Source organism: Orcinus orca, chromosome 2 (genome assembly GCF_937001465.1).
Source record: "Orcinus orca chromosome 2, mOrcOrc1.1, whole genome shotgun sequence".
Lineage (NCBI taxonomy): Eukaryota > Metazoa > Chordata > Mammalia > Artiodactyla > Delphinidae > Orcinus > Orcinus orca.
The window spans coordinates 177,085,283-177,110,577 of record NC_064560.1 but is presented as its reverse complement, the minus strand read 5'-3'; the positions used below and the strand labels follow the sequence as shown (position 1 = coordinate 177,110,577).

At 41.7% G+C, this 25,295-nt stretch overlaps 1 protein-coding gene across 8 annotated transcripts in view; it reads right to left on the bottom strand.

Moving 5' to 3' along the window:
- The window catches only part of NRXN3 (neurexin 3), a 1,701,263-nt gene that overhangs the window by 1,557,289 nt on the left and 118,679 nt on the right, over nucleotides 1–25,295 (bottom strand). For all 8 annotated transcript variants that reach the window (XR_004479740.2, XM_033415363.2, XM_033415434.2 and 5 more), the window contains exon 4: nucleotides 22,651–22,680. Coding sequence is in view for 7 of the 8 variants with exons in the window: in XM_033415363.2 (XP_033271254.1) it covers nucleotides 22,651–22,680 (30 nt within the window). In the remaining variant the exon portion in view is untranslated. The remainder of the gene's footprint in view (nucleotides 1–22,650; nucleotides 22,681–25,295) is intronic.

Sequence of the window (25,295 nt, the reverse complement as noted above, 5' to 3'; positions counted from 1 at the left end):
ACTAAAGCGAAATTCAGGAGCCAGTTAAAAGAACAGCAAGGCTGCTCTACGGAGGTATAAAGGACAGAGAAGTGCGGAAGAAACGGGAGTTTGATCTTAAGTTCAGTGAGGAGGGTGAACGGTCATAAGCAGAACGCCTGTACCAAAAGTCTCCACCTGATATCCCTTCAGAGCCCTCCCTCATCTGTGCTCAGGGACCCTTCAGGTAGGCAACTTTTTGTTGTCCAATAACTTGATCTTCAAATCTCTGACATTCAGCACAGGACAGACACTCAACAAGTGGATTTAGAAGGGGAACAAGTGATGCTTTGAAGTCCATGGAAACCACGAAGGCACAAAGCACTGTCAAACGCACACCTCTGTCTACATTGGCTCAGGGACCTTGAAAGTTCAAAACTATGGAGGGGAGAAGTATGTCTGGCCCCTCCTCCCCTATCTCTACCATAGAACCAGGTACCCTGCCTTGGTGACTGCAGACAGAAATGTACAAAGCATCTAGATCTGCCGTGCCTTGCTTTAGGCAACTGTCTCAGAAATGTTTTATCAAGAAGAATAAGCTAAACCTAACAGAAAGCCTTGAGGGAAACTTTTAATAAAACTCATCACGCTCACTAAAGAGCAGGCAACAGGAAAGGAAAATAGAATTTACACATACAAATATTCATGAACCGTGAAGGAAACAGAGACAGGATAGTGGGGTGTGAATTACGGGGAATGGGTTTTGTTCTGTCTTTACTGTGGTTGTAACCCCTGAACTATCTGCTTGCACCTTTCTAGCCTGGGGAAAGTTCTTAAATGTTTTCATTGTATCTGGTACCTTGGGGCAGTGGAAAGAATGCAAGGTGGGGGGATGACAACAGCTTGGACTTGAACCCCAACAATGATAATTCAGAGCTGGGTGACCTTAGGTGAGATGCTAAATCTCTTTAAACTCCCATCAGTGAAATGGGAACAACAGAAGCTCCCTCCCTGGATTACTGTGCAGATTCAGCTGGAGCATGTTGCAGGGAAATCCATACCGTGTCCCCTACACCCAGGAGACTGACAGCGTGAGTTGGCTCCTGCCTGCTTCTAACCCTCTCCCTTCAGACCTACTGGGAAATTATGGGATTAAAAGAAATCACTGACACATGTGGCTCCTCTAACCGCATGCTAGGTAAATATTCACATCTTATGAACAGCGAGATAAACGGTCTTGTTTGGATTACTCTCAAGGCAAATTAATCGAAGCCGAGGTGTCTGGCCAGGAGCAGATAAAGTCAGATCTCACACAGATGACCTCAAGCCTGCTCAGACGCTCCTGTGCGAAGGAGATTAACGCCCACTCCACGCTTCTGGGACCCCAGTGATGGAATAAATAATTCATTTCCATCCATGTTTCTCCTCCTGCTGCCTAAATTCAGATTTAAGTTTCAAACACTTCCATTTGTAACTATAATAACAACCAAAATCCCAGCGAGGGCTCCCCTTCACAAACGGTGTGTGTTTTCCCTGACTCTCCTGCTACTGGATTAGTCCCTGGGGAAGCCCTAAGACCCACACTTTAACCTTTCTCAGAGCGGATTGAATAACTAGCTCTACTTACAGCTGTTTATGCAGCATCCCTGAAGACACCAGGTTAAACACCTGAACCCAGGCAACTACCAGCTGGAAATTGGAGCCAAGCTTCATCATAAATCCATTAGCCAACACAGGCACAGGCAACCTATTGTGAAATAAGAGCTCCTAATTCACTTTTGTTCCTCCGGCGGCCATCCCAAGGTTTTTTTTTTTCTCCTCCTTCTAGTCCAAATAAAATGGAGTCAACCAGACAGTTAAACATCCTGCTTTGTTATATTGTCAGATTATATTTCTTACACATTTTCTCCTTTATGTTTCTGTTTAGATGTGATTCTTTTGGGGGGATTATACAGACAGGAAATAGGGAGAGTGAAATCAAATAAGGCCGAACAGAGCACTGCATTTGTGGAGCAAACTTGATTGAGATCATACCCAGAGGAGAGCCCCTGTGCGGGGCTGCAGCCTCAGCCCCACATTGGCAAGAATGTGTACTGTCATCACCACTGACCCACAGCAACCACTTGTGTGTAAGGGGAACTCTTGTGAATTGGGGCAAGGGGGTGGGACTGGGGACTGGGACACATCTGATGTTCTTACCTGTCGATAATTACAATCAGCATAGAATGGGAGTTTGTGAGCTGTGCAGACTCCCTGAAATGCGTCTGGAAAGTGACTTGCTACAGACACAGGCTTTTTTTAGGAACATGAAGTAGAGTATGGTGGAGATTGAATTATACTCTGTCCCCCATGTCTCTCTACTTGTGGGACTGATGAAACAGCACTTGTATTCCGATCACAGATGACATGACTGAATGTTCCCCAGGCTCCTGGGAGATAAGCCAGTGTCACCATACCCCATCAGACCTGGAAACAGAGGCCAAGATTATCACTCCACCTCTATGATCCAAGGAGGATGAGAAGGCTTGTGTTTTATCAGTCACCTGCTCAGTTGCCTGATGGTAACAAATGATTCCTAAGAATTTGAGTCCCAGGTCTTCCCTCCACTTCCACTGTGTACGGACTTATTAAAGAACCAGATGGTCTCACTTGCAAGATCATTCAAAGTGATGACCTTAAAGACTTGCTCCTCCAAACTATGGTCCGCACACCAGCAGCCTCATGGGCATTCCCTGGTAACTTGCTAGAAATGCAGCATCTCAGGCTCCATCCCGACCACCGACCCTCCCCAATTAGAACCTGCATTTGAACAAGATGTCCAGAAGATGCATACGCACATTAAATTGTGAGAAGCACTGGCCTAGGAAGCAGCTTGAGAAAGGTCCAATGCAACCTTGTTGCTAGGGGCAGCAGCCCGTTAAAGAGGGGACTTTGTCCTCGTGGTGCTTGGTTTGGAGACCATAATAACCACGTCCGTCCACCTACTGCCCCTGAAGACTCATTCTGTTTTGCCTGCCACACAGGCTGCCCCTTTGGCCAAAGGTCCCTGCTACGCTGGGGTGTGAGGCAGGTGATGAGAGAAGTGGCCACAGGTCAAGGTGGAGCTAACATCAGCAGCCACACTGGAGAGGCGCTGCCACAAAAGCCTAGACAAAATGCGTGGCTAAGAATTAGGTCAGTGTGTTAAGGGGCAGCAGCTGATTAAGCAGCAGCTAAAAAGAAAGACTCCATGGATGAGGCAAGGCATTTGAGAAAGAGATATTTACTGAGAGCTACTCTGTTAAAAACACACTTGAGACTAGAGGGCTGCCTCACTCAGCTATCCATCAATAGCGATCCATGTCAGGTGACCTAAGCAGAGGCCTGAGATCAAGGCAGGAGGAAAAGACTCCACCAGCGCAGTTTCACCCGAAGCTAGCTGGGCCTGGCATTCACTCCATTCCCGTGGACATTTTCACTGCCTCTTTTCACATCAGTGAACTAAGATCCCCAAATGCTGACACCTTGATTACACAGATGCCAGGATGCCAACGGCCCTCCCCTCCCAGCTCTCTGCTTCCAAATGGAGCCTCTGCTGGGGCACACACCCCCCCACCATGGACATCCCCTCCTCATGAAATAGGACGACTTGACAGCCAGAGGGTGAATGATACCCACCCAGTTTCCTGATTTTTGATGAAGGACTTAATTGGGTTTGGCTTTGGCTTTTGAAATTCTCCTATTCAGGTGCAGTTGGCTTCTGCTTCCACTCCCCTATTCCCCAAATTTGGGGTGGAATATCCGGACTCCCCCTGAATCCCATGGGCTGCAGGGAAAGCCAACTCTTCCTCTTAGATCTGGAATCGAGCATATGAGTCAGGCCCAAGATACCAGCAAAACCCAGCCCTATGATCCCTCTGATTAGAGTGATTGGTTCAGAAATAAACGTGTGACTTAATTGGTCCAATTAGTTGGAAACTCCAGGATTTTTGTTGAATCTCTTGCTGAGCAAGAGAGTTGCTCTTTATTTACATGAACCAAAAAGCAGATCACCCTGGGAATGGCCATCAGCCATGTCAGGATCACAAAGGAGGTACCCTGCCAAGAATGAAGCCAACGCCAAGAAAGCGAAGCCGAAAAATGGGTGAAGTGAGACACTAGTTCTTGGTCATATTGTTTGAGTTATTAGACTTTTCAAGAACTGAGTCCATGAATTCCCTTTGTTGTTTAAAGCAGTTGAGCTGAAAGTTCTGTTATTTGCAGCTGAAAGCATCCTAACTGACATAGCAGGTAAATAAATAATTCCCGGCCGGGAAGAAAGATAACGTCTCACCAAAATTCTTTTGGCTGGGCATATATTAGACCCTCCTGGCTCCCATCTCCCCCCCTAATAAATTGTCAGACAGGAAAAAAACCCAAAAAAAACCAACTCTCAGATGAAGAGGTTGTTTAAACAATTTGCAGAGGAACAGAAAAGTGGCTGCCCTGCCTTCCTGCATCCCCAGCTCTATGAAACAACAATCCCAGACCTGCTTAGGTTTTCAAATCTGCTTTCTTTCCTCAGGAGTTTCTTCTTCCCGCTATCTAGGGATTTAAATATCGGAAGCAAATTGTCCACCCCTCCCCCCCATTCTGCCTACGTCCTCCAATTCTCCACTCCCTCCTTCACTATATTTAAAGTGGGTTCGGGGTGGGCAGGGGGTGGGAGGGAACCTTATTCTAATCCCAGTGCAATTCTGTCCGTTCTTTCCTAATCCCTCCACCTGTGAGATAATTGCTGGCATTCAGGGGAAAAACTCAATAGTAATCATAGACTCGCACACAAAGACACAAAAAGAGGCAGATAAAATAGCGGAAAGAAAAAATATCACAAGCCCAGAATTATCCACACTCTGACACTCATTCTAGAAATACAATGCAGCCAACCACTCTCTACACGGAATAAAGGCACAGCTTTACAGGAAAGGGGCGCATTTCACAATAGCATGGTGTTTATGATTTCTACACGTAGAGTAAAATAATACAAATCTAAAAACTAAAATAGGCTGCCATCATTTAACTATGCACAAGTCAGACACAAAAAATAAGCAGGCCTATCAAACAGAGACTCATTTATTGTCTTAATGTAACAAGAGAATTCTCTTAATCAAGGGTGTCCCGTGTTAGGTGGTAAAGGGGTGAGGGCGAAACCACGCTAAAGTGTTCCTATCCAGTGACCAGAATAAAATAAAATTCTGTGAATCAGGTATTTGGCCCCACTCTCAACTCAGGCTAAGATTTCAACCACACTTCTAGCTCTTGGTTTATGGATGCCAGATTGAGATTAAACCTCTTAAAACAAAGATTACAACAAAAATTCATGTATAACAACTAGGTTTATAAGCGACGATAAATGTGAAACTTGCTTTAAACTACATAAAATACAACAAAATACTTTTAGTAAAGTCTCATACGCTTCCTTTTGGGTTTGCTATATTCCTTGGAATTTGCTACCACACTGTGTATGTCAAACTTGCCTGATCATAAGAATAACTTAGACCTGCAGATTTTGTGGTCCTAAGAGTAAAACTAAGAGTCTTTCGTTTCACAAGTTCCCTGAGTGATTCTTATGAATTTGAGAAACGCTACTGTAACTCTGTAGGGTTTTATTTAAAATAAATATCATGTATATGCACATTATAGAAAAGGGAATGGACATGGGCCCTCCAACTCATAGAAATCACAGCGGCATTTTTAAAATTTGTTTTGTTTGTTTGTTTGAACAAAGGTAAACTGAAGAAGGTTAATAGGCATGACACAGATGATGTAAGAATAGAACACAACTCACCCACTGGGGCAGGGACTGCCATTGTATCCACCAAACTCCTTTCCCTTTTCTCCTGGGCACACAGCTAAATTACATTTCCCAACCTCTTTTGCCATTAGATGGGATCATGTGATTGAGTTCTGGCTGATAGTAAGTGGCACACACTACTTCCAGGCTTGACCCTTTAAAAAAAATCCTTCATGTTCCTCTCTTTCTCTCTCCTCTCTCCATCTCTCCATCATTCCATCTCTCTCCATCTGCCAGGTGAATGCAGTGAAGGATGAGGTTCCAGAAAATGACAAAGCCATAGGAGGGAAGGTGCCCAGGTGCATGAATGACTCCTGCACCACCCACTACGTTGCACTGAACTGTGATGTGAGTGAGAAACTTTGCTAGTATTAAGCCACTGGGATTTGGGAATTATTTGTTATAGCAGTTAGCCTACCCTAATACACACCATTACTTCCCTGTACCTCTCTGTTTTGTCCTGTTCCCAACCCGCTCTCTGGACTTTAGTAACAAGTAAACACAGAATAGTGGGGAAACAAGCCACAGGAGCTGCCACAGCCATGTCAGTATAATATTACAACCCCACAGGAAACTACTTGCCCCCAGAAAAAGGCTCTCACATTTTAAGTAGCGTTTAGTACAGACAAAGCCCAAGACAAGAGAAAGAAATACGAATTGCTTTTGGAATGCATTATAGAGATGTTTTCCTCCGACTATATTGTGAGCTGCTTAAGAACAAAGACTGATTTTTATTCCTGTATCCCTTATACTCAATGCTTGTTAAATCCAATTTTACTTTATTATTACTGTCAAGAGCGGAGGGAACATATTATTTATTAAAATTGTAGCAAGAGGGCTCCCCTGGTGGCACAGTGTTTGAGAGTCTGCCTGCCGATGCAGGGGACATGGGTTCGTGCCCCAGTCCGGGAGGATCCCACATGCCGCGGAGCGGCTGGGCCCGTGAGCCATGGCCGCTGAGCCTGTGCGTCCGGAGCCTGTGCTCCGCAACGGGAGAGGCCACAAGAGTGAAAGGCCCGCGTACCGCAAAAAAAAAAAAAAAAAAAAAATTGTAGCAAGAGCCAGGCCTCTTGTTATGCGCTTAACATGTTAGTTCATTTACTTCTCAATTTTACCAAAAGTAATGTATTATTTATAATACACTATATACCATATTATTTATGTACATTATTAAAAATATACTATAATGTATCATTATCCCCGTTTTACACAAAAGAAAATTAATTGAAGTGTAAGCCCATGTGCCACAACTGCTGAGCCTGTGCCCTAGAGCCCGTGAGCCACAACTACTGAAGCCCACGTGCCTAGAGCCTGTGCTCCACAACAAGAGAAGCCACCTCAATGAAGAGTAGCCCCCGCCGCAACTAGAGAAAGCCCACGCACAGCAAAGAAGACCCAATGCAGCCAAAAATAAATAAAATGAATTTTTTTAAAAAAACTAAGTTTATCTTGGTTCTGCTACTACAGTTGACCCTTAAATAATGCAGGGGTTAGGGGCACAACCATTTGTGGAGTCAAAAATCTGTGTACAACTTACCATCAGCTCTCCATATACATGGTTCTTCTATATCCTTTGTTTCCTATCCATGGATTCAACCAACCATGGATCTTATAGTACTGTAGTATTTACTATTGAAAAAAATCCACGGATAAGTGGATCCCACAGTTCAAACCCATGTTGTTCAAGGGTCAACTGTAGTTTTGTAACTAGTTTTGTAACCTTGGACTGCTGTTTTCTTGTCAATGTAAATGGGGATAATGCCACGTATTCATTCAGAGATTTCTTCTTTAAAGTGAAATGAGAAAGTAGAAAAGAAAATCTTTGCTTTAGGTCAAAAAGGAATTGGTAGAGAAATGTAAGAATCATTTCAGACAAGATAAACCATTTCCAGGAAAGAAGAGGCAGTGATCCTCACCTCTAAAACAAACTGCCAAGCAAGGGCTGACATAAGAGTCAGTGAATGGAAATTCAACCTCTCATCTCTAGGGAGAATTGGCCTGTCTCTGTCCACTAAACGGATGAAACAAAAAATGCACAAAAGACTTCCAGCTATTGGTTGGCCAGAAAGGGCATATAGGATGCAAAAGAGAAAGTGAGCCTGTGAATTCTCAAATGTATTTTTTTCTTATTATATTTGGAGCGAAGCCAACCAAAACAGGAAGGGATCTGGAAAGTTGACAAAAATCATTACTCTCCACAAATTACTTTAACCTTGCCAAGGCAGTGACCTTCACACTACCACTGGTTTAATGGCATTTATTTCAACATTAGCTGATTTCATTATTAAACAAAGAGGCAGAGCACAGATAATACAACTAAATCACTCTTGTAAATATTTAATATCATTGCCTTTCTTTTTGCCTTTTAACAAATCACTATCAAAGCTGAAGCACATAGTAGAAAACACTTTTATTCTATCCTGGAAAAAAAGCTTAGGGCTCATGCATTTTATTTATCTAGTTCTCCAAGTGACTTTGACACTTGAGAGCCCTTGTGATCAAAACAGTCTGAAGGAAGGCAATTTCGTGACAATTTGAGAGCTGATTTCATGCACTGATCAACATCTCCCAAAGTTGCCTCAGGGAAGGGTACTAAACTTAACCTATCAGATACATGGCTAACACTGAAGGAGAAACTTCATTTTTAAAAGAAAACAAAGAAATGATATCGGCTTAAAGACAAATACATTCTTACTTGAGAAAAATGAATTTTCCTTTTTAGTTAAAAAAAATCATAAGTAAAATTACTAAACTATTCTTAAGGAAGAAAGGAAGTGGAAAAACTATTAAGTAACAGTTTGAAAGTTAGTCCTAAGTGGATTTCCTCACAGGCATCCACTGTGTTATAGACTGTCAACTGGGAACAGTAAAAAGAAAAAAAAAATGGGTGTAAAAGCTTTTTTAAGTGAACTGGTGTCACCATCTTACTTCAGCCAAGACAAAGCAGTCGACAGGGCAAGTCCATAAGTGGTACAGAGCATTATTAAATCCTGAGAGTCAGAGCAATTTACTGACAACTTCAAAAGCTAGGGTTGCATCAGTTCTTAGGGCAGTCAAGTAATTTAAGAGACAGCCTTGCTTAGAATGCATGCACTCCGATATCTCCAGAATCTTTCTTACATGACATTATCGATAATGATCTCAGCAGCCTGTGAATGATCTATAGCAAATGCCACTCATGCAGCGAAGATGACTAAGAAAACTTGAGGCAACTTCGTGGGAGGGGAAAGAAAATAACACCAGGAGTCGGGAAGTCCGGGTCTGATCCCAACAGCGCTATGCGCTGTCAATAGAGCAACACACACAGCACTTATGCCCTCTCAGCATATGTTTTGTCATCCACAAAATGACAGTAGGACGGACTAAAGGAGTTTTAAGTTCCCTTTCAGCTCTGAAATTACATCCTTCTAAGATTTGGGGAAGCAAATCAGCTCTTTTAAAAAAAGTAACTGTTTGTTAAATGTTCTTGTTTTCTTTATCACCCTTATGGTTTTATCAGGTAACATAAGGAAATCCCATAGCTCTTTATGCACAGAAAAAGAGCAAGCACATCCACTGAAGACTTAAAGAACAATCAGGCTTTAACAGGATTACTTTTTTTTTTTTTCTGTTATGGGTGGCTCTAAAGGAAGAGGCCAATGGTTCCCTTTTGCAATGGAGGCGCCCCAAATCCTCCTACTGAAAGTGCAGTAGTATCAAGGAGGCGCTTGGAGCTGTCCGTGGTACTGAACTCTGCTAAGCGTTACTAACTCGGTGATTCCTAGTGCCCATTCAACAAATATTGACTAAGTCATTTCCACTCTGAGGCAGGCAGTTATAGGCACTGAATATACCACGACAAACAACACAGATACTGCCCCTGATTTTGTGGAGCTTGTATTCTCATGGATTACTAATTCCTTAATGTTGTATAGTGCCGTTTTAATTTGCACAGCACTTTTAACTGCATGATATCAATTATTACCCAGAACAAAGCCACCAAGTAGGCATTTCACAGGTAAAGACTAGAAGATCAAAAAGATTAATTAATTTGTTCAAAGTTCCCAGACCGATGGTACGCTGACAAGATGTATTTATGACGATGATAACTAATGCTTATTATTAATCTTTATGATAACTAATATTTATGTTAGATCCGAGCTCTAGCATAAGCCTTTTCTATACATTGTCTCAGTGTCCCCCCAAGTAGGTAATATTATTGTTCCCATTTTACTTATTAGGATATGAGGCTTAATGAGTTCATATAACTTAAGTGTCAAGCATTAACATCAGTGCTTTAATCTACCTGTTTTCTTCCTCAGCACCCTGAACTAGGTCTCCTGACATTTACCTCAGTGCTCTTTCTACTCCATAGTTCTGACATGCATTAGAATTACTCACACCTGGATATTTGGTGTTCCAGGCTCAACTGCCACACGGATCAATCAGTTTAAAACTGGGAATCTCACCTATAACAGTTTTGGCCAATGCATCGGTAAATGCCCATTATTGGTCACTTGGGGAAATGAGGGCGATTATGGCTGGCTCAGCAAACTCCATCTCCAAGGCCAGATTAATAGCCCCAGGCAAACGGTCTACTACAGATGGATCAATGGCAGCCACTTCATACTGAACGGGCAGCACATAAATAGGACAAAGTCCTCAGGCTTGCAATGAGAGAGCCACAAAATCCTTAGCTGAGTCAATGATTTCTAAATAAAATACAAGTAAGTCTTACCAGAAAGAATTTCTTTCACTTACATGTTCACTGTCTGGAAAAAAAAGCCATTGATAGCCAAGCTCTCAGAGTGATAAGACGAATGACCTTAGCTATACAGTAGAGAAATAACCATGGTGACTGTCAACCTGCTCCAAATTTCAAAGCAAATAAGACTTAATAAAGTTCCTAGTAATCTTCCCATCTTATACTGAGATCAGCTTTTCCTAGAGTTAAGCAGGCCATTATCAGAAGCATTGTTCACACACACTATATGGATACCTATTATAGTACTTAGGTAATACAAACTGGGAGTACTTTAACAAGACTAGTGTCTTTAAAACCACAGTTGTTTTAACATCTGTGTTATGCACTTCACCAGGAAGCAGTAATTTTTCTATTGAAACTAACCCATCCAAAAAACTATTCCCAATCAAACAGAAAATGTAGTTAAAAAGGATTCTTGAGTGAAGGCAATCCAAAAGACTCTTTCAAAATTTAGAGACATTAAGGTTTTTAATTTTAGACTCAAAAGGGACTTTAGAATTATCTTGTCCAAAGTTTTTCAACTGGAAAACTAGTTTTAATTCTAGCTGTCTCATCCAAAATGTAAATTACAAAAAAGAATTTCACGTCAAATAAATTTGGGTAACTTTGAAAACGACGTTTTCTTTCCAAGAGATTCAAAATTTGTATTATCCTAACAAAGACTCTGAGAAGTCCGAAGGTCAAAAAATCTGTTTAATTTTGTTTTAAATCTGTGTTTTAAGAATCTATTTTGCCCATACTTTTTTTCTTGAAATATTATTAGCACTTGTCAAAATTCTTTCTGAGGGCTTCCCTGGTGGCGCAGCGGTTGAGAGTCCACCTGCCGATGAAGGGGACACGGGTTCGTGCCCCGGTCCAGGAAGATCCCACGTGCCGCGGAGCGGCTCGGCCCGTGAGCCATGGCCGCTGAGCCTGCGCGTCCGGAGCCTGTGCTCCGCAACGGGAGAGGCCACAACAGTGAGAGGCCCACGTACCGCAAAAAAAAAAAAAAGAAAAAAAAGAAAAAAAATCTTTCTGAAAATAGCAACCTGGATTAACACACTATATAATATCAGATTCTGAAAGATGACAAAATTTCTCCCAAATCACACATACTTGTGTTTTTCCTTGGGGCTATTTTGAAACCAGGTAGTTTTAAAGAAATACAACATTTTAAAACATCTCCAGTTCCTCTAGACTTAAACAATAAGCAAATGGTTAGAATTGATTGTGTTCCACAGTCCTCCCATCAACTGTGTAACATGCCAGTCACTATAGATATATTAGACCATGAAACTCACATTATTAAGTTCATGTTCAGAGACGTCACCAATAATTCAAGAATATGTTTTTTTCAATGCATATTTTAAGCCATTCAGTGATTCTTAACAGCAACTAGGAGCAACTGGCTATAGTAACATACTAAGTTCAGTTTAAATATTTCAAGAAAGTGGGTTGGGAGATTTTCCTACCTTAGTTGTTTGATACACATTTTATTTTGTTTAGGGAGAAGTGTAACACACACACACACACTCTCTCTCTCTCTCTCTCTCTCACACACACACACACACACACACACACACACTAGTATTTGAGGTTTGATATTTATTTTTGGATAGTATCAAGCCAAAGTACTGACTCTCATTTCAATAATGGATCTGCGGCATTTGCAAGAAACAGTCATTAGCTTATCTTTAAGTAAATATTTTGATTGTCAGACAGCTAGTTGCAAACAAGGTTCTTTTCCAAACACTCACTCCCGATGCATCCAAGCCCACTTGCACATCATTCATTCAATAATCTGTGTCTGGCTAAAATATAAAATCATCATAAGGAAGTCGAAGTACAGGAAAAAAGCATACTTTGCTGGCTTTTCATTTAAAAGGGCTCCAGAGCATGTGGGACCTGGTTCTCTTTCAGTTCTCTGGTCTTTGCTATGCAACATTACCATAAAGCTTAGGAAATGAGCTATTACACACCATCATCCCTCCTAACGGCTATCACAGAAAATCACACACACAAAACAGCATTAATTGTCAGAATTAGCAGCCATTTAAAAGGCAGCTGTTCTTTCACTTTTAAATGGGCTCCAAATTTCAGATCTCCCTGTGTTGGCTGCTTGAACTACGGCTGTTACACACTTATACATACACAAGCACACACAATGGATCCTTAGCCAACTGAATTTTTTAAATGCGCTATATTCAAAGGACCCAAGAAAATATTGTTTACTCAGCGACATTTTCCACACCAGTGCTTGCCATCATTGTTCCAACTGGCTGGAAAGCTTCCAACCTGCACAGAAGCACTTGTCACAGCTCCAGGTGAAAGGAACTGTTTTCTGAGGTGTGGGGGGAGAAAAGAGCAGTATCTCTTTAAGAGTCAACAGTAAATTAACTTGCCCAAAAGAGTGAAATAATTAGCAGTTAGTAGCTTATTAAAAGGATGGCAAAGGCCAAGCTGCCATCTGGGATCTCCAGTTTCTTGTGATTGTTCTTATGTCAAGAGGTGCACATTGCATTAGCTTTCATGTCACCGTGCCTGCCCTTACTTTATATGTAAATTTTAATGAAAGATGTGTCACTGTTAAAATCATACGTCCATCACAAAGTGCTATCGTCTGGCTTTTTACAAAGCATATGGTCTTTTCTACCCCTGCTGTTCTATTCACCACTAAATGCCTTCGAAAAACGAGGAAAACCCAATGATATCAATTAGATATTCTCTTTGTGCAGAGGGAAAACTGAGTATCATCAAAAACCGGGCAAAGCTCCACCTCACCAGAGGGCAACATTTCTGTCTCTATTTACACACAGTGAAAACCACAATGCCTCATTGTCTTGCGAGGTTAATCTTTCTTAATGAAAATTAAAGCAATCTGGAGACTGCCTGCTGATTACTACATGGAATCACACAGTTTTAAAGGAAGTAGGGGGAATAAAATATATTTATTAAAAATAAGTGATAGAAAGTGGCAGGACAGAACCTTATGGGATGATGGACACATTGAATATCTCAGTCTGGATGGTATTTAACATGGGTGTATATAGGTTTAAAAATATTTAAGCTGTACGCTTAAGAGTATGGATTTCATAGGCCTTATTTACACTATGTATGCTGTCCTTCAATAAAGATACACAAATAAATAAATGAAAAATGCCTAACATTTTCACATACAAAGCAAGTTCTCTTTTCTGATTCTGAGAAGTTAAAAGGTGGGGAGTCAGCTAACTGAATTGTTACCTGACAGTTTCCCTTTAAAATAAATAAAATCATTTTAAGACTACATATATAATAATAAGTCGAAAGCAGAATTTATGTAAGGCTTTAGAAGGAGAGGTGGTTGTGACATTTGAAAACCATTTTCAAACTCTACTGACTGTTAGCAAGATGTCAGAGGACAGGCCCATATTTCCTGGGTCCGCCCTGTGTACTTAATACCTAGCAAGTGGCCTGGCCCGTTGTTGGCTCTCTGTCAATATTTGTTGAATGCTGAATAACCATTGCTTTTCAAGTGTTAGAGTACACAATCTGCTAAATTCAGATGTATATCACACTGGAATGAATTATTTTTAGTACTCTACAAATGAAAGCTACGTGTAATAACATAATCAGTATAAACCTATTAATAAGTATTTGGACAAATTGTACCTATACCCAGATGTATATACACTGCCCCACACACCTGAAAAACACACCATGGCATAGACAAACCTAAGCACATAAGGAAATGCATTCTGCTTGAATTCTTTATAAATGTTTCATAAAGATAATACAATTTAATAAAACATCCTGTAGATGTTATCAAAGTTGAAAATTATATGTCCTTTAAGATTAACCAACTTGCCTTGGTAAGCAAAAGTCTATACACGTACGTAGGTCACCATTCACCTTAGAGGAGAAAGTGTTTATGATATATGCACACAGAAACGAAATCTGTGTGTAAATACTAAATCCAAATAGATAATTGAGAAGGCGGAAATAGACATATTGGTTAGAAATCTGAGAAATATTTTCCTTTATATATAATGCCAGTTGGAACTTAATTGAAACATCCCATTGATCCATTGTTCATTTTACTAATAAATCTGTTCACATTTACACATTTTAAAAAATGCTCCAAGAAACACCTGCTTTTAAAACATTTCTTCAGTGTCCAATGAATATTCCTAAACAGGGAAGGAGAAAAAACATTTTTCGTATTTTAAAGCACCATTTTAGATATCACTGTCAAAAACACAGAGTTGCTAAAATCAAGCAATTTACTTCTTGTATTTAAAATAGACCTATTTTCCCCTTGCAGACTTTCAAAACGTTAGAAGAAAATAATAAAACATGGAAAATAGGTTTCTTTTAAAAACAAAATGATGTTATTCATTGTCAAGAGGACAAATCAGTGGTGGATGAGAAACAGATGAGGCAAGAGATGGAAATATAATATTGCCCTTATTTTATTATAATTAGATATTTATAGAGCACAGATGAGTTTATTTTCATAATTAGTAGCTGGCATTGCATTTACTAATTTGCATAAACAGTTGGCTATCAAAGCAGTAACTTATTTTCAGGGCTCTTGTGTCCTAGCAGGGACAAGAGAGGCCTCAACTCCCGAAATGAGCTTTTTTAATGTTATTACCAGCAAAATATAATCTACATGAAATCGTGTTCAAGTTCATGTAGCTTAATTATCTCTTTCCAGTTTGGCCAGTGTTGACTAGTTCATCATTAAAAGGCCAATGATCAAATCTACAGGGGAAAAATACATATAAATTGGAAGGGGTCTCTCAAATCTGGATGGATTAAAGTAAACTTAGGGTCAACACTATCTAGTCTAGTAGATAAAAAGTTCTGTAGAGCAAAAGAAAAAAGGAATTAAATGGCCCCTAGCCACCCTTACTATTTACAGATTGTGCTGGTTCTTGGCAATTGTTGAAGGTGTCAGTGACCTCTCTTCTTGGTCATTCTGGGCATTCTTCATACCCTCTCCACCCATGCCCACTCCCCTCTACAAAACTAACTTCAAACAACACATGGATCAGGCTCCCTGGCAGTAGTGCTAAGGGTAGGAAATATTCCTGGTGCCCTGACCACTGCTGTGGGCAAAGCGAAAATTAATCAAGCATGCTGCCTACTATTGACATTCAGCAAGAAACCTTGGAGGAATATTTTACTCCTCTTTTCTCATCAAGCCAAAGGCCAAAAGCTTGTGGTTCACGGGCCAAATCATTTGGCTCATGTGAGTGTATGTGTGTATGTATACATATAGAGAGAGAGAAAGAAAGAGGCCATGAGCTGACATTTTTATAAAATCTACTCTGGCTTATCTTTAGGCTCTGGTGACACTGGGCATGCATTCTTGCATGGCAGCAATCAGCTGGAGCAAAGCAGAGGCTGCTGCCCTTGATGGGATTTGTGCTTTCCAGTTTGCCACAATCCGTACCACTCCCTACTGTTGATCTTACACTAGGACTTTTCTTACTACAAGATCTGCTCCTTGATAATACTTGTCAAGCCCCTGTAGGCATTTGAGTCTGCAACACCTATTCCAAGTTCATTTTAATGGAAAGTATTTGGTAATCTAACCCAGGACTGTCAATCCCCAAACTGACAAGAAAAGGGGGATGGAGGCCAAAACACACTCTAAACACTTAAACAAAGGCAGTCAAAATCAAGTCAAAAAAGCTGACCAAGACTGATTGCTGAAGAACTCCTTTGGTCAGCTACTTCTGGTTAAAGTCATGTTTGCTTTTGGCCCAGTGCAGCCCAATGACCTCCTGAATGTGGCGATGAATCGTTATAGCCTAAACATCCTGCTCAGTTTTGTAGATTTAACTTCACAATTCTTGCCACTACACGTTTGCGGTTTCATCACTCAGCTTTAAAAGAATGACCAAATCTGAGGCATTCTTTTCTCTGACAAGCTCCTAAGAATATCTCCAAAGCCTTTCTCACCTTTATTCTGATGTAATCTATGACCATTTCCCTCTGTCACTTGCACACAGAGCCAAGAGAAGGCCTGAGTGAGGAGGGAACTGGAGCCAGAACATCTGGCCCCACTCCATGACCCACCGGGGCTCCTTTGCTCAGTTGGTTGGGGTAGTGAGGGTAGCGATAAAGGGCATAGGTTGGTGTACAACTCTGGACAAAGTACTGAGCTACGTGCAGTATGGGTGCAAGGTTCTTCAGGGACTGGGGTGATTGAAACACATGAATAAGTCTGATTCAGGGCAGTTTGGCCTAGGTACTTTATAACAGAAACACAAAGTCTGGCGCACCTAGGAAGCTTGAGCCTTAAAGGGTGATAAGGGGGAGAAGGGTGTTCCAAGGACATTCAAGAAAGAGGATAAGAGCTTGAGGAAAAGCCTAAGGCAGGAAACCATAGTGTGGATTCAGGCAGAGAGAGCTGTTGACCTTAGGTCGAGACAAGGGGCCTGGTGGGGGTGATAGTGGAGAGAACGCTAAGTTATTGTAGAAAAAGTGGAGAAGGCGTGTTGACAATTATACAAGAACCCTTCAAAAGCTTTTGAGCAGATTGGCTGGCTACATGATCCGATTTAATTTTAATTTTGCTTTATTTTCCCTTTTAGGAAGATGACTGACAGCAGGATAAGAAGGATTAGGGGTTTTGAGTCCCTTCTTGGTATAACCTCCTATGCTTGACCCATCTGGGCATTAAAAAATGAATACGTTTGTCTTCAACATACTTTCAATCTAGTAGTGGGGAGTAGCCCAATTCCCAAATAAGTTTAATATCGGATAGTAGAGGGGGACATGGAAGGAAAGCGCATATCTGAATGCAGCATGCAGAGCACTCACATCATCAACTAGGAAATAAAATCTACGTATGATTTCAGTGGGCAGAAACAAGGAGGAGGAACTGTCAATATGGGAGGAAAACAGAATAAGTAAAACTAGGAGACGAGGAAAGGTACAGTGATATGGTATCATATTTGGCCTCAATTCTGCATCAAAGATTAACAGGGAGGAAGGTTAAAGGGAAAAAGGCCATATTAGGGATGGCTTTGAACGTGAGATAGCTAATGCTGCACTCCATATGGGGGACAGCAGAGCTTAAGCAGTTCTCAGTTACTGGACAGACTGGAAGACAACAGAGATTAATTAGGCTAGGGCACTAATCTAATAAGGGCTGACTGGGAACTGAACCAGAGTGTCAAATAGAGATGCAAGAGACATTCCAAAAAAGAATCCCAACAACCTCTCTTAACATCACCTGGGAATAGGAAAGTTCAAGAAGGAAAAAGAAAGCAATTGCTGAGTTCAAGCCCAGGTGATAAGGAAGACGGGAGAACCATTAACAAAAATAAGGAAGCTGGTTTGTGGCCAGATGGTGCGAAGGTTGACTTTAAATACTGAAGTGACGGTACAGTTATATGGACATTTGTTATGGAGAATGCAAAGTGGCAGGTTGGAACTTGAGCCAGGTCAGTGCCAGGGAGGTAGTTGGGAGGCATATCCATGGATGTCATCCTTGGACCCAAGAGAGGCAGTATAGAGTAGTGGTTAGGTGCTCAGATTCTGAGTTTCATTTTTACTTAGTAGCCATCTGACTTAAGTTATTTAACTCTCTGAGCCTTGATCTACCTGTCCGTAGAGCAAGGATAACACTACCATCTACCTCACAAGACAGTTGTGATGATTGAGTGTGATAAGGCATATAAAGCCCATGGCACAATGGCTGCCACATAGGAAATGATCAATCAGTGTTAGTAGCAGTGACCGGAGAAAGAAAATAAGATACCCATGTGCAAAATCTAAAAACACCAAAGACCTCGATCTTATGGGATGTTTTAGGGGATTAGGGAAAGAAAAGGAGAGAGGTTCAGGGGTTGGAGTGGGGGGCAGGGGAGACTGACCGTAATGTGTTCTCATAGAAGCCAGTGGGAGAAGGGACAAGTGACACAGTGCCACATGCTTCAGAAAGGTTGTGTCCTGGGCAAAGACTGGTGACTTTGCCTATGAAGAGATCACTAGAAGCCTCTGGTTGAATACTCTAAGTAGAGAAGTGGAGGGGGCAGCCAGATGTACCCTTTCAATCATTATTCCTCTTCCTCGTCCCCCTTTCCCACCTCCTTTCTAAAGGTATCAAGCTCATAACAGGGTAACAGCTCCCGGTGACAGATTTCTGAGAATGAACCCCGCCCCTGTGATTAGCATAAAAGGAATAGGCAATCGATTAACCCCAAAGTGACAGGACTGAACTACTTCAAGGTAACCATACATAACTTTTTAAAAATCAAGAAAGGCATGAAATTCAAATGAGAGATGGCCAGTTCACAGACTAGTCATCAAATCAACATTTTCAATATCTTGCCAGCCCCATCTTTCTTCAACATCTTCATGCCAGAATTCACATTTCCTATTTCTGTTATTTGCCAATCTTTACAGGAAACAGAGGCACATGGCTTCACAGAGATAGGGACTGGAGAGTTAGGAAGGAAAAGGGGAGAACCAAATGCAAATACATGTTTATAATTTATTAATTAACCTCTCCCTTCAGTCCTGAACAGCTAATCCAATCTGAGCTGGTGAGGCAGGTCCTCCAGGCTCAGGTCGCTGACAGCTTTGATTAGGGATGGATGAGTGAGCTGTGGTACCCAAAGGTGTGAAGCACTGAAAGGCATGTCGGAACATCAGAGCAAGCGCATCTGCTCAGCGCCTCTCCTTTTCCCAGGCTGCCCAGCAAAAGGTGGACTTGGTAAGTTAAAATCCAGTGTTGTCTCTTTCTCCACTTTTTCCTTATGATGTAATGCACTGTCATTCCTATGTTCTTCCACACCTCCAGTCCCACCATTCTCAGCTCATCACCCCCAATCAGAAGACTTCCACTCCCCAAAATACAGAATATGTAACACAGAAGATAAAAGAGCAATAAATATCCCCCAAATTTCACATTAAATAAAATTTCAAGCTATTCTCCAATCCTCTCCCCTTTCTCATCTATCATCCTTCCCTCCCTGAATCCAGTTATTCCCAAGTGATGACACATTGGCACTTCATTTCACATCTTTCCTGTCCCTTCAGTACATTTACTGGAGGGGATCTTAGAATACCCTGATTTAAGTAAAATATATCTTCCCAACACTGCACAACCACTTTCAGAACCCCCCATTCCTGCTAGAAACAGCACACCATAATGGGTAAGGCTCATCCTGGATTTCGAGGGAGGCAGGCCAACTCAGAATGATCCCCAACCACCGAGTATGAAGTACATTGAAGGAAAATGGTAGCATTGGCTTTTTATTTTTATTTTCTTTGAGTTTTTGTTAAAAACACTGTTAAAATCTGGACTATATTCATCAGAATCAACAATTCCCCTTGTATACATGAATATTTCAGAAGGCAGATTGATAGTTATAATGATAAAAATAAAATGATCTCTACCTTTACTTCTACCTACAGAAAGGAACGTCCAGTTATGTAGAGGAAGCATGGTGTCCACCATGGAGGCGGCAAGAGAGAGAGAGAGAGCAGGGAGAGTAAAACATCAGCACACTGCAGACACACAAAGAAATGTAACACACATAACAAAACCCACAATAGTAATGGCAACAGCAGTACAATCTTGAGAAGGCAGCACAAAACAAATGCACAATGTTTTGCTTAAACAGTGTGACCAGCAAGGCTGCTTCCATCAGCTTCACGTTTAAGCTTTTTCCCATTAGTTTCTTCTCAGTCCCATCCTTAGAAACATGACCAAATCTGCATGCAAAAGCACTGCATAGCCACATGTATGTGAAATTGCACACACTTAACCAAGGTAAAATCGTTTAGGGAAAGTTTCAGAGAATCTAAGTTCTCCTGTATTTTCTCAACATTAATATGAGTCATGAGGATCAAGAGTATGACATACATGTATAGGTGGTACACACACAACATACGTCAGTATTTCCACACATATTTATGGGCATCAAAAACAAATTCTGGAGATTCAGCAAGAACCAGACAGAAATCTCTTTCTTTCATGTTGAAGGAATAAGGAAAAGGAAAGGAGTATTGGCTTTTTAGGTAATCATCACAAGGGCAAACGGTGGGAAATGGAAAAGAATGAGAGGAGGAGGAATGGGGTCAAAGGACCTTCTTAGAAACAAATTAAACAGCAAATTGCACCTTCAAATCTTAGTGACACTGACCACCCAGAAGAATTCTGCATCCTTTTTTGAAAACCTCTCTCAAGAGGGATTCACAATATCCGTGTCTGTCATTATTTCATTGCCTAAAGACTGTTTTTCTAGAAGATTCCTGACTTACCCCCCAGATCATGTGTACATAGTATGTTTGAATTCTCTACTCATGTACACTTCAATGTTGAGTGCTCATCAGTGGGTCTGAAATAAACCGAATCAAGATTAAAGAAGTCCCCACCAGCCTATCTCATCTACCTAGACTCTATGCTATGACATCACCCATATGATACACTCAGACTTCCAAGCCATTGTAAAAGCTAGAACTCCAAAAGGGCAGCTGAGAGCATAAGATGAGAGAATGTAGAAGGGCATCTTGTCATCAGGACTCTGAGGGCCTGCTTTTTCTGGTGGAACTTATTATCAAGGTCGGGCCACCAAATTCCAGCAATTCATAGAGCTTGGGTCTTACCACTCTGTGGAGATATGCATAACTCTCTCAAACTACCTGGATACTAAGTCAACATAAAGAGCACCCCCTACTCATATTCACTTCATAGTAACCTGCTGTAGGGGGATAACTTCTCTCACTCACCTACAAGAATAGAGAGACTTCATCCCAACCTCTTCCAGAGCACCATCTAACACTGGAAAACTCACCTGACCCCCTCCGTCCAGCTCTGTTCTTTGACATCTGCTCCTATACCAGACCATGTGTTCATTGAAATGTCCAGAGTCCACATCATGGATCTTGCCTCAGGTCTGGAGGATACAATTCTGTAGGTAAAGTGTGCTTCCTCCTTGTCCTGCCTTATCAAGTCAGGTTGCCCTCAATTGCCCACCTCCGCAGCTACCTGGACACCATAAGCAAACTTCCCTCAGACCTGGGTTGTTCCTTGATCTGATCATATACTCCCTTTTATGGCAACACTGTCTGATGGATCCAGTGTAAGGAAATGGGTGTGTGTGTCGGAGGGGGGGTGTCCTTCCGTGCTGCCCCACCCTACTCAGCGGAACGTGGAAATACCTCTCCTTTCCCTTTTCTTTGGTCCTCCAAAAAAAGGCACTGAATCCCATGTGTATTTTGAAAAAGACAAGAGAAATTAAAGTACAGTCTTTTGGTGTCAGGGCGTGGCAGGTAGACCCATCTGGCAATCATTCCAAAGAGCAGAAGAAACACAATAGCAGCAATTGAACGGTGAAGAAAAAGACAATTTTAAGTAGGCTCAGTTCTTGAATCCTGATTTAGGCTGATAATATGGAAAATTTTTATTTAGGAGAAAAAGGCTTCATTCACAGCCCACCCTGTGCTTAGCTGAGCTGAATTTCCTGCACAGTTCATTTCCTGCATAATTGAATATTTTAGGTTGCAGATGCTGAATTTACAGATCTTTATATGCAGTTTTCTTCAGGGTGTATAATGAGTTAGAATCCTGCCATGAGGACATTAGCATGTTCTTTCAGTGGTTTTTGCTTTTATACAAAACTGAAAACAGTCAAACCCCCAAGGGTTCCCTTTGACCATTCGGGGCTCTTGGGCTAAAAGTCATTACAATGGGCAGTGGGATGGAGGGGAAGACAATAAGCAAACCTTTACTCAGAGTGAAATTCAGAGAAGCCCAGCTCCTCTCCCCCAACCTGGGGCCCCAGCATGGGGCTTAGGGAAGAAGTTAACCGCTCTGTTGCTCTGAAATTAGCTTCATTCACCCCCATTATCGACACCGTCATGGCTTGTTTCATGCTTCTCTCTTGGAGGCAGCCCGGCAGAGCCAGTGCCCAGGATGACAAATGATGGTGCATAATGGAGAAGCCAAGGGGGTGATGGGGGCAGGAAACCACGATGCATTGGGAAAGGTGTCCCCCACCGCAGGATGGCCCTGCTGCCAGCCTGGCCCATGGTAGGAGAGACAGGCAGCAAATGGCCTGCCAGGGATGATGAGGCTCTGAGCGACCAGCCAGAGGCACGAAGGCAAGCAATTCAGGCAGCTGCAGCACCACAAGCACAGAGCACCTACCTTGTTCACTCATCATGAGGTGGGAGAGGCCTTGAGGAAGGAAGAGAGGGGAGAAGAGGAGTCGGGGTGGGGGGGTGGGGAGGAGGGGAAGGATAAAAGAAAGAAGACAAAGTTAGAATCCCAAATGCCAGACAATCTTCTCTTAATTCTTGAGTGGAAGGAGTGGCAGGGGCATCCACACATACTGAGGAGCATGCAACGAGCACTGAAATGCAGGGCAGAACGTCCCGGGCCCTCCAGTTCAAGGTCAGTCTTTTGTTTGCTGAACCTCTCGGCCACATCATGAGAACTTTCCTTTCACCATTGTTTCTATGCAACAGGTAGGATCTGAGATAAATCTATGAAAGATTAGGTCCCCTAGGAAAGAGACTCCAGGCGCTGGGCAAAGTAGGTTTCTTTCTTTCTTTTAAATTGTTTTTAATAATAATACACTGTCACTGTAGAAACTTTGGAAAATTCAGAAAAGAAAAAAAATCAGCTGTAATCCCACATCCAGAGATTACCATCCAACTTTTCTTTCCCCCTAGATACAGTAGTCGCTTCTACAAAAGTTGGACCACACTGAACATACAAAATGAGTTCCCGCGGGACTTCCCTGGTGGTCCAGTGAGTAAGGCTCCACGCTCCCAACGCGGGGGGCCCAGGTTCAATCCCTGGTCGGGGAACTAGATCCCACATGCATGCCACAACTAAGAGTTCGCATGCTGCAACTAATTAGTCCACATGCTGCAACTAGAGATCCCGTATACGGCAACTAATACCCAGCACAGCCTAAATAAATAAATAAATAAATGATAAATAAATATTTAAAAAAAAAATGAGTTCCTGCGTTCAAGAGTTAGACAACCTGAAACTACCTCCATATGATCCTTGCCTTCACCCAGTGACAACCACACCCCTTACCTCTGTCCCTCCTCCACCGCCAACTTGTCCTATAAAGTCCCTCATCTTTGATTACAGAGGCCTAGCCAAGCACTGAATGGATTAAAGAAGGTACACGGAGGCCCAATAAACAAGTAGCAGAACCTCTCACTATGTTCTTGTGGAAGTCACGCAGGGCTCTTAAGAGCTCATTACTTCAAGGGAAGCATAAGTCCTGATACATCTATTAAAAGAAAAGATTTCCAACCAGTAGCCAACCGTGATGGCTCTTTGCTCTTCCGTTGCTTTTATTACTACCAGAGTTACTTGGAGATCACCCCAGAGTGACCTCAACTTTACACAGAGTAAAATTCAGGGATATAGGAGATTAATAAAGGAGAAAAATCTCTAAAGCATGGAAATCTGTAAATGTTTTTGGAGATAACTAGAGATTTAGAGAAGTAATCGAAGACAAAATATGGGTCAAGCAACTGACTTTTTAAAGCTCAATGATATATTAAATACATAGATACATGTGCCATAAATGTCAGTCATTTTTTCTAAACAAATTTCATTAAACTATTATCGTATTTTAAATGTACATTTCTGGCATTCATCTCTCAAGGCCTAGGATATTAATACTCATGGAGGAAGGGAATCATGCCAAAGCAAGTCATTCTCATAATTTGTTTTACTTAAAAAATTAAGTTTTGGTATTTCAGGGGTATTTGGAGGGGATAAGAAGAAGAAAGAACAAAGGCGCTAGATTTGACTAAGAGAAACCTCAGCAGAAGTAACTATTCATAAAATGCCTGGTATTTCTGGACCAAGCCATAGCCTTCAGCATCCGGACCTAGCACACTAAGAGGGAGGGCCTGGGGCAGGTCGGTGGCGTAGGTGACGGGGGAACGGGTACAGAATAGGTGCGTGAATTCACAGGAGGGTTGTCAGCATCAAGAAATGAGAATAAGGAAGATCCAAAGAGATCCCTAAGAGCAAAACGGAGGTTAAAAATAAAAGGCCAACAGTACTATATTGTGTACTTGAAACGTAAATGCTCAGAGTAGACCTTAAATGTCTTCACCGTAAGAAGGAAATGGTAACTATGTGATGACATGAAGGTGTGTCATAAGAGTGTATCTAATCAACACATTATCTACTTCAAATTTACACAATGCTCTATGTCAGTTATCTCAATAAAGCTGGGGGCTTTATTGAGATAACTGTCCTTTCATTTTTTAAATGAAAGGACAAACATTTTTATACCTGCCATTAAGGATGTTTGGCAGCTGGGAGGTGTGAGTAGAAGAGAGGCAGAAGAGTAAACAAAAATTTGCCAAATGAAGAGGAAACGGGACACTTGGTATTCAGAGGGTGTTCAAAGCCCTGGAGAAGCCCCTACAGTTGGGCCCATTTATGTATTACCTGTGTTTCTTTGAAGCTGTGTTTCCCAAAACACATTTCACTGACCACCTGCATCAGCCGCCTGGGGATACTTAACAACAGTGAAGAGCCTGGGCCCCACCCAAGTCCTAATGAATTAGAATCTTGGGGAGGAGATGGGGAAAGATCTGAATTTTAAATAAGTCGCACTAGTGATTCTTGTGCTCACTAGAACTCGAGAGCTACCCCTTTAGAGTGACATATAAATCCAATTTTGGTAAATTAAATTGTATGATAAATGCACTAAGAGGAATTGGATATATAATGGAACCCTGCAGTGGAAACTTCTGTAAAAGGAAGAATCCTTTTAAAATGCAAATATCCACCACCTGTGTTTTAAA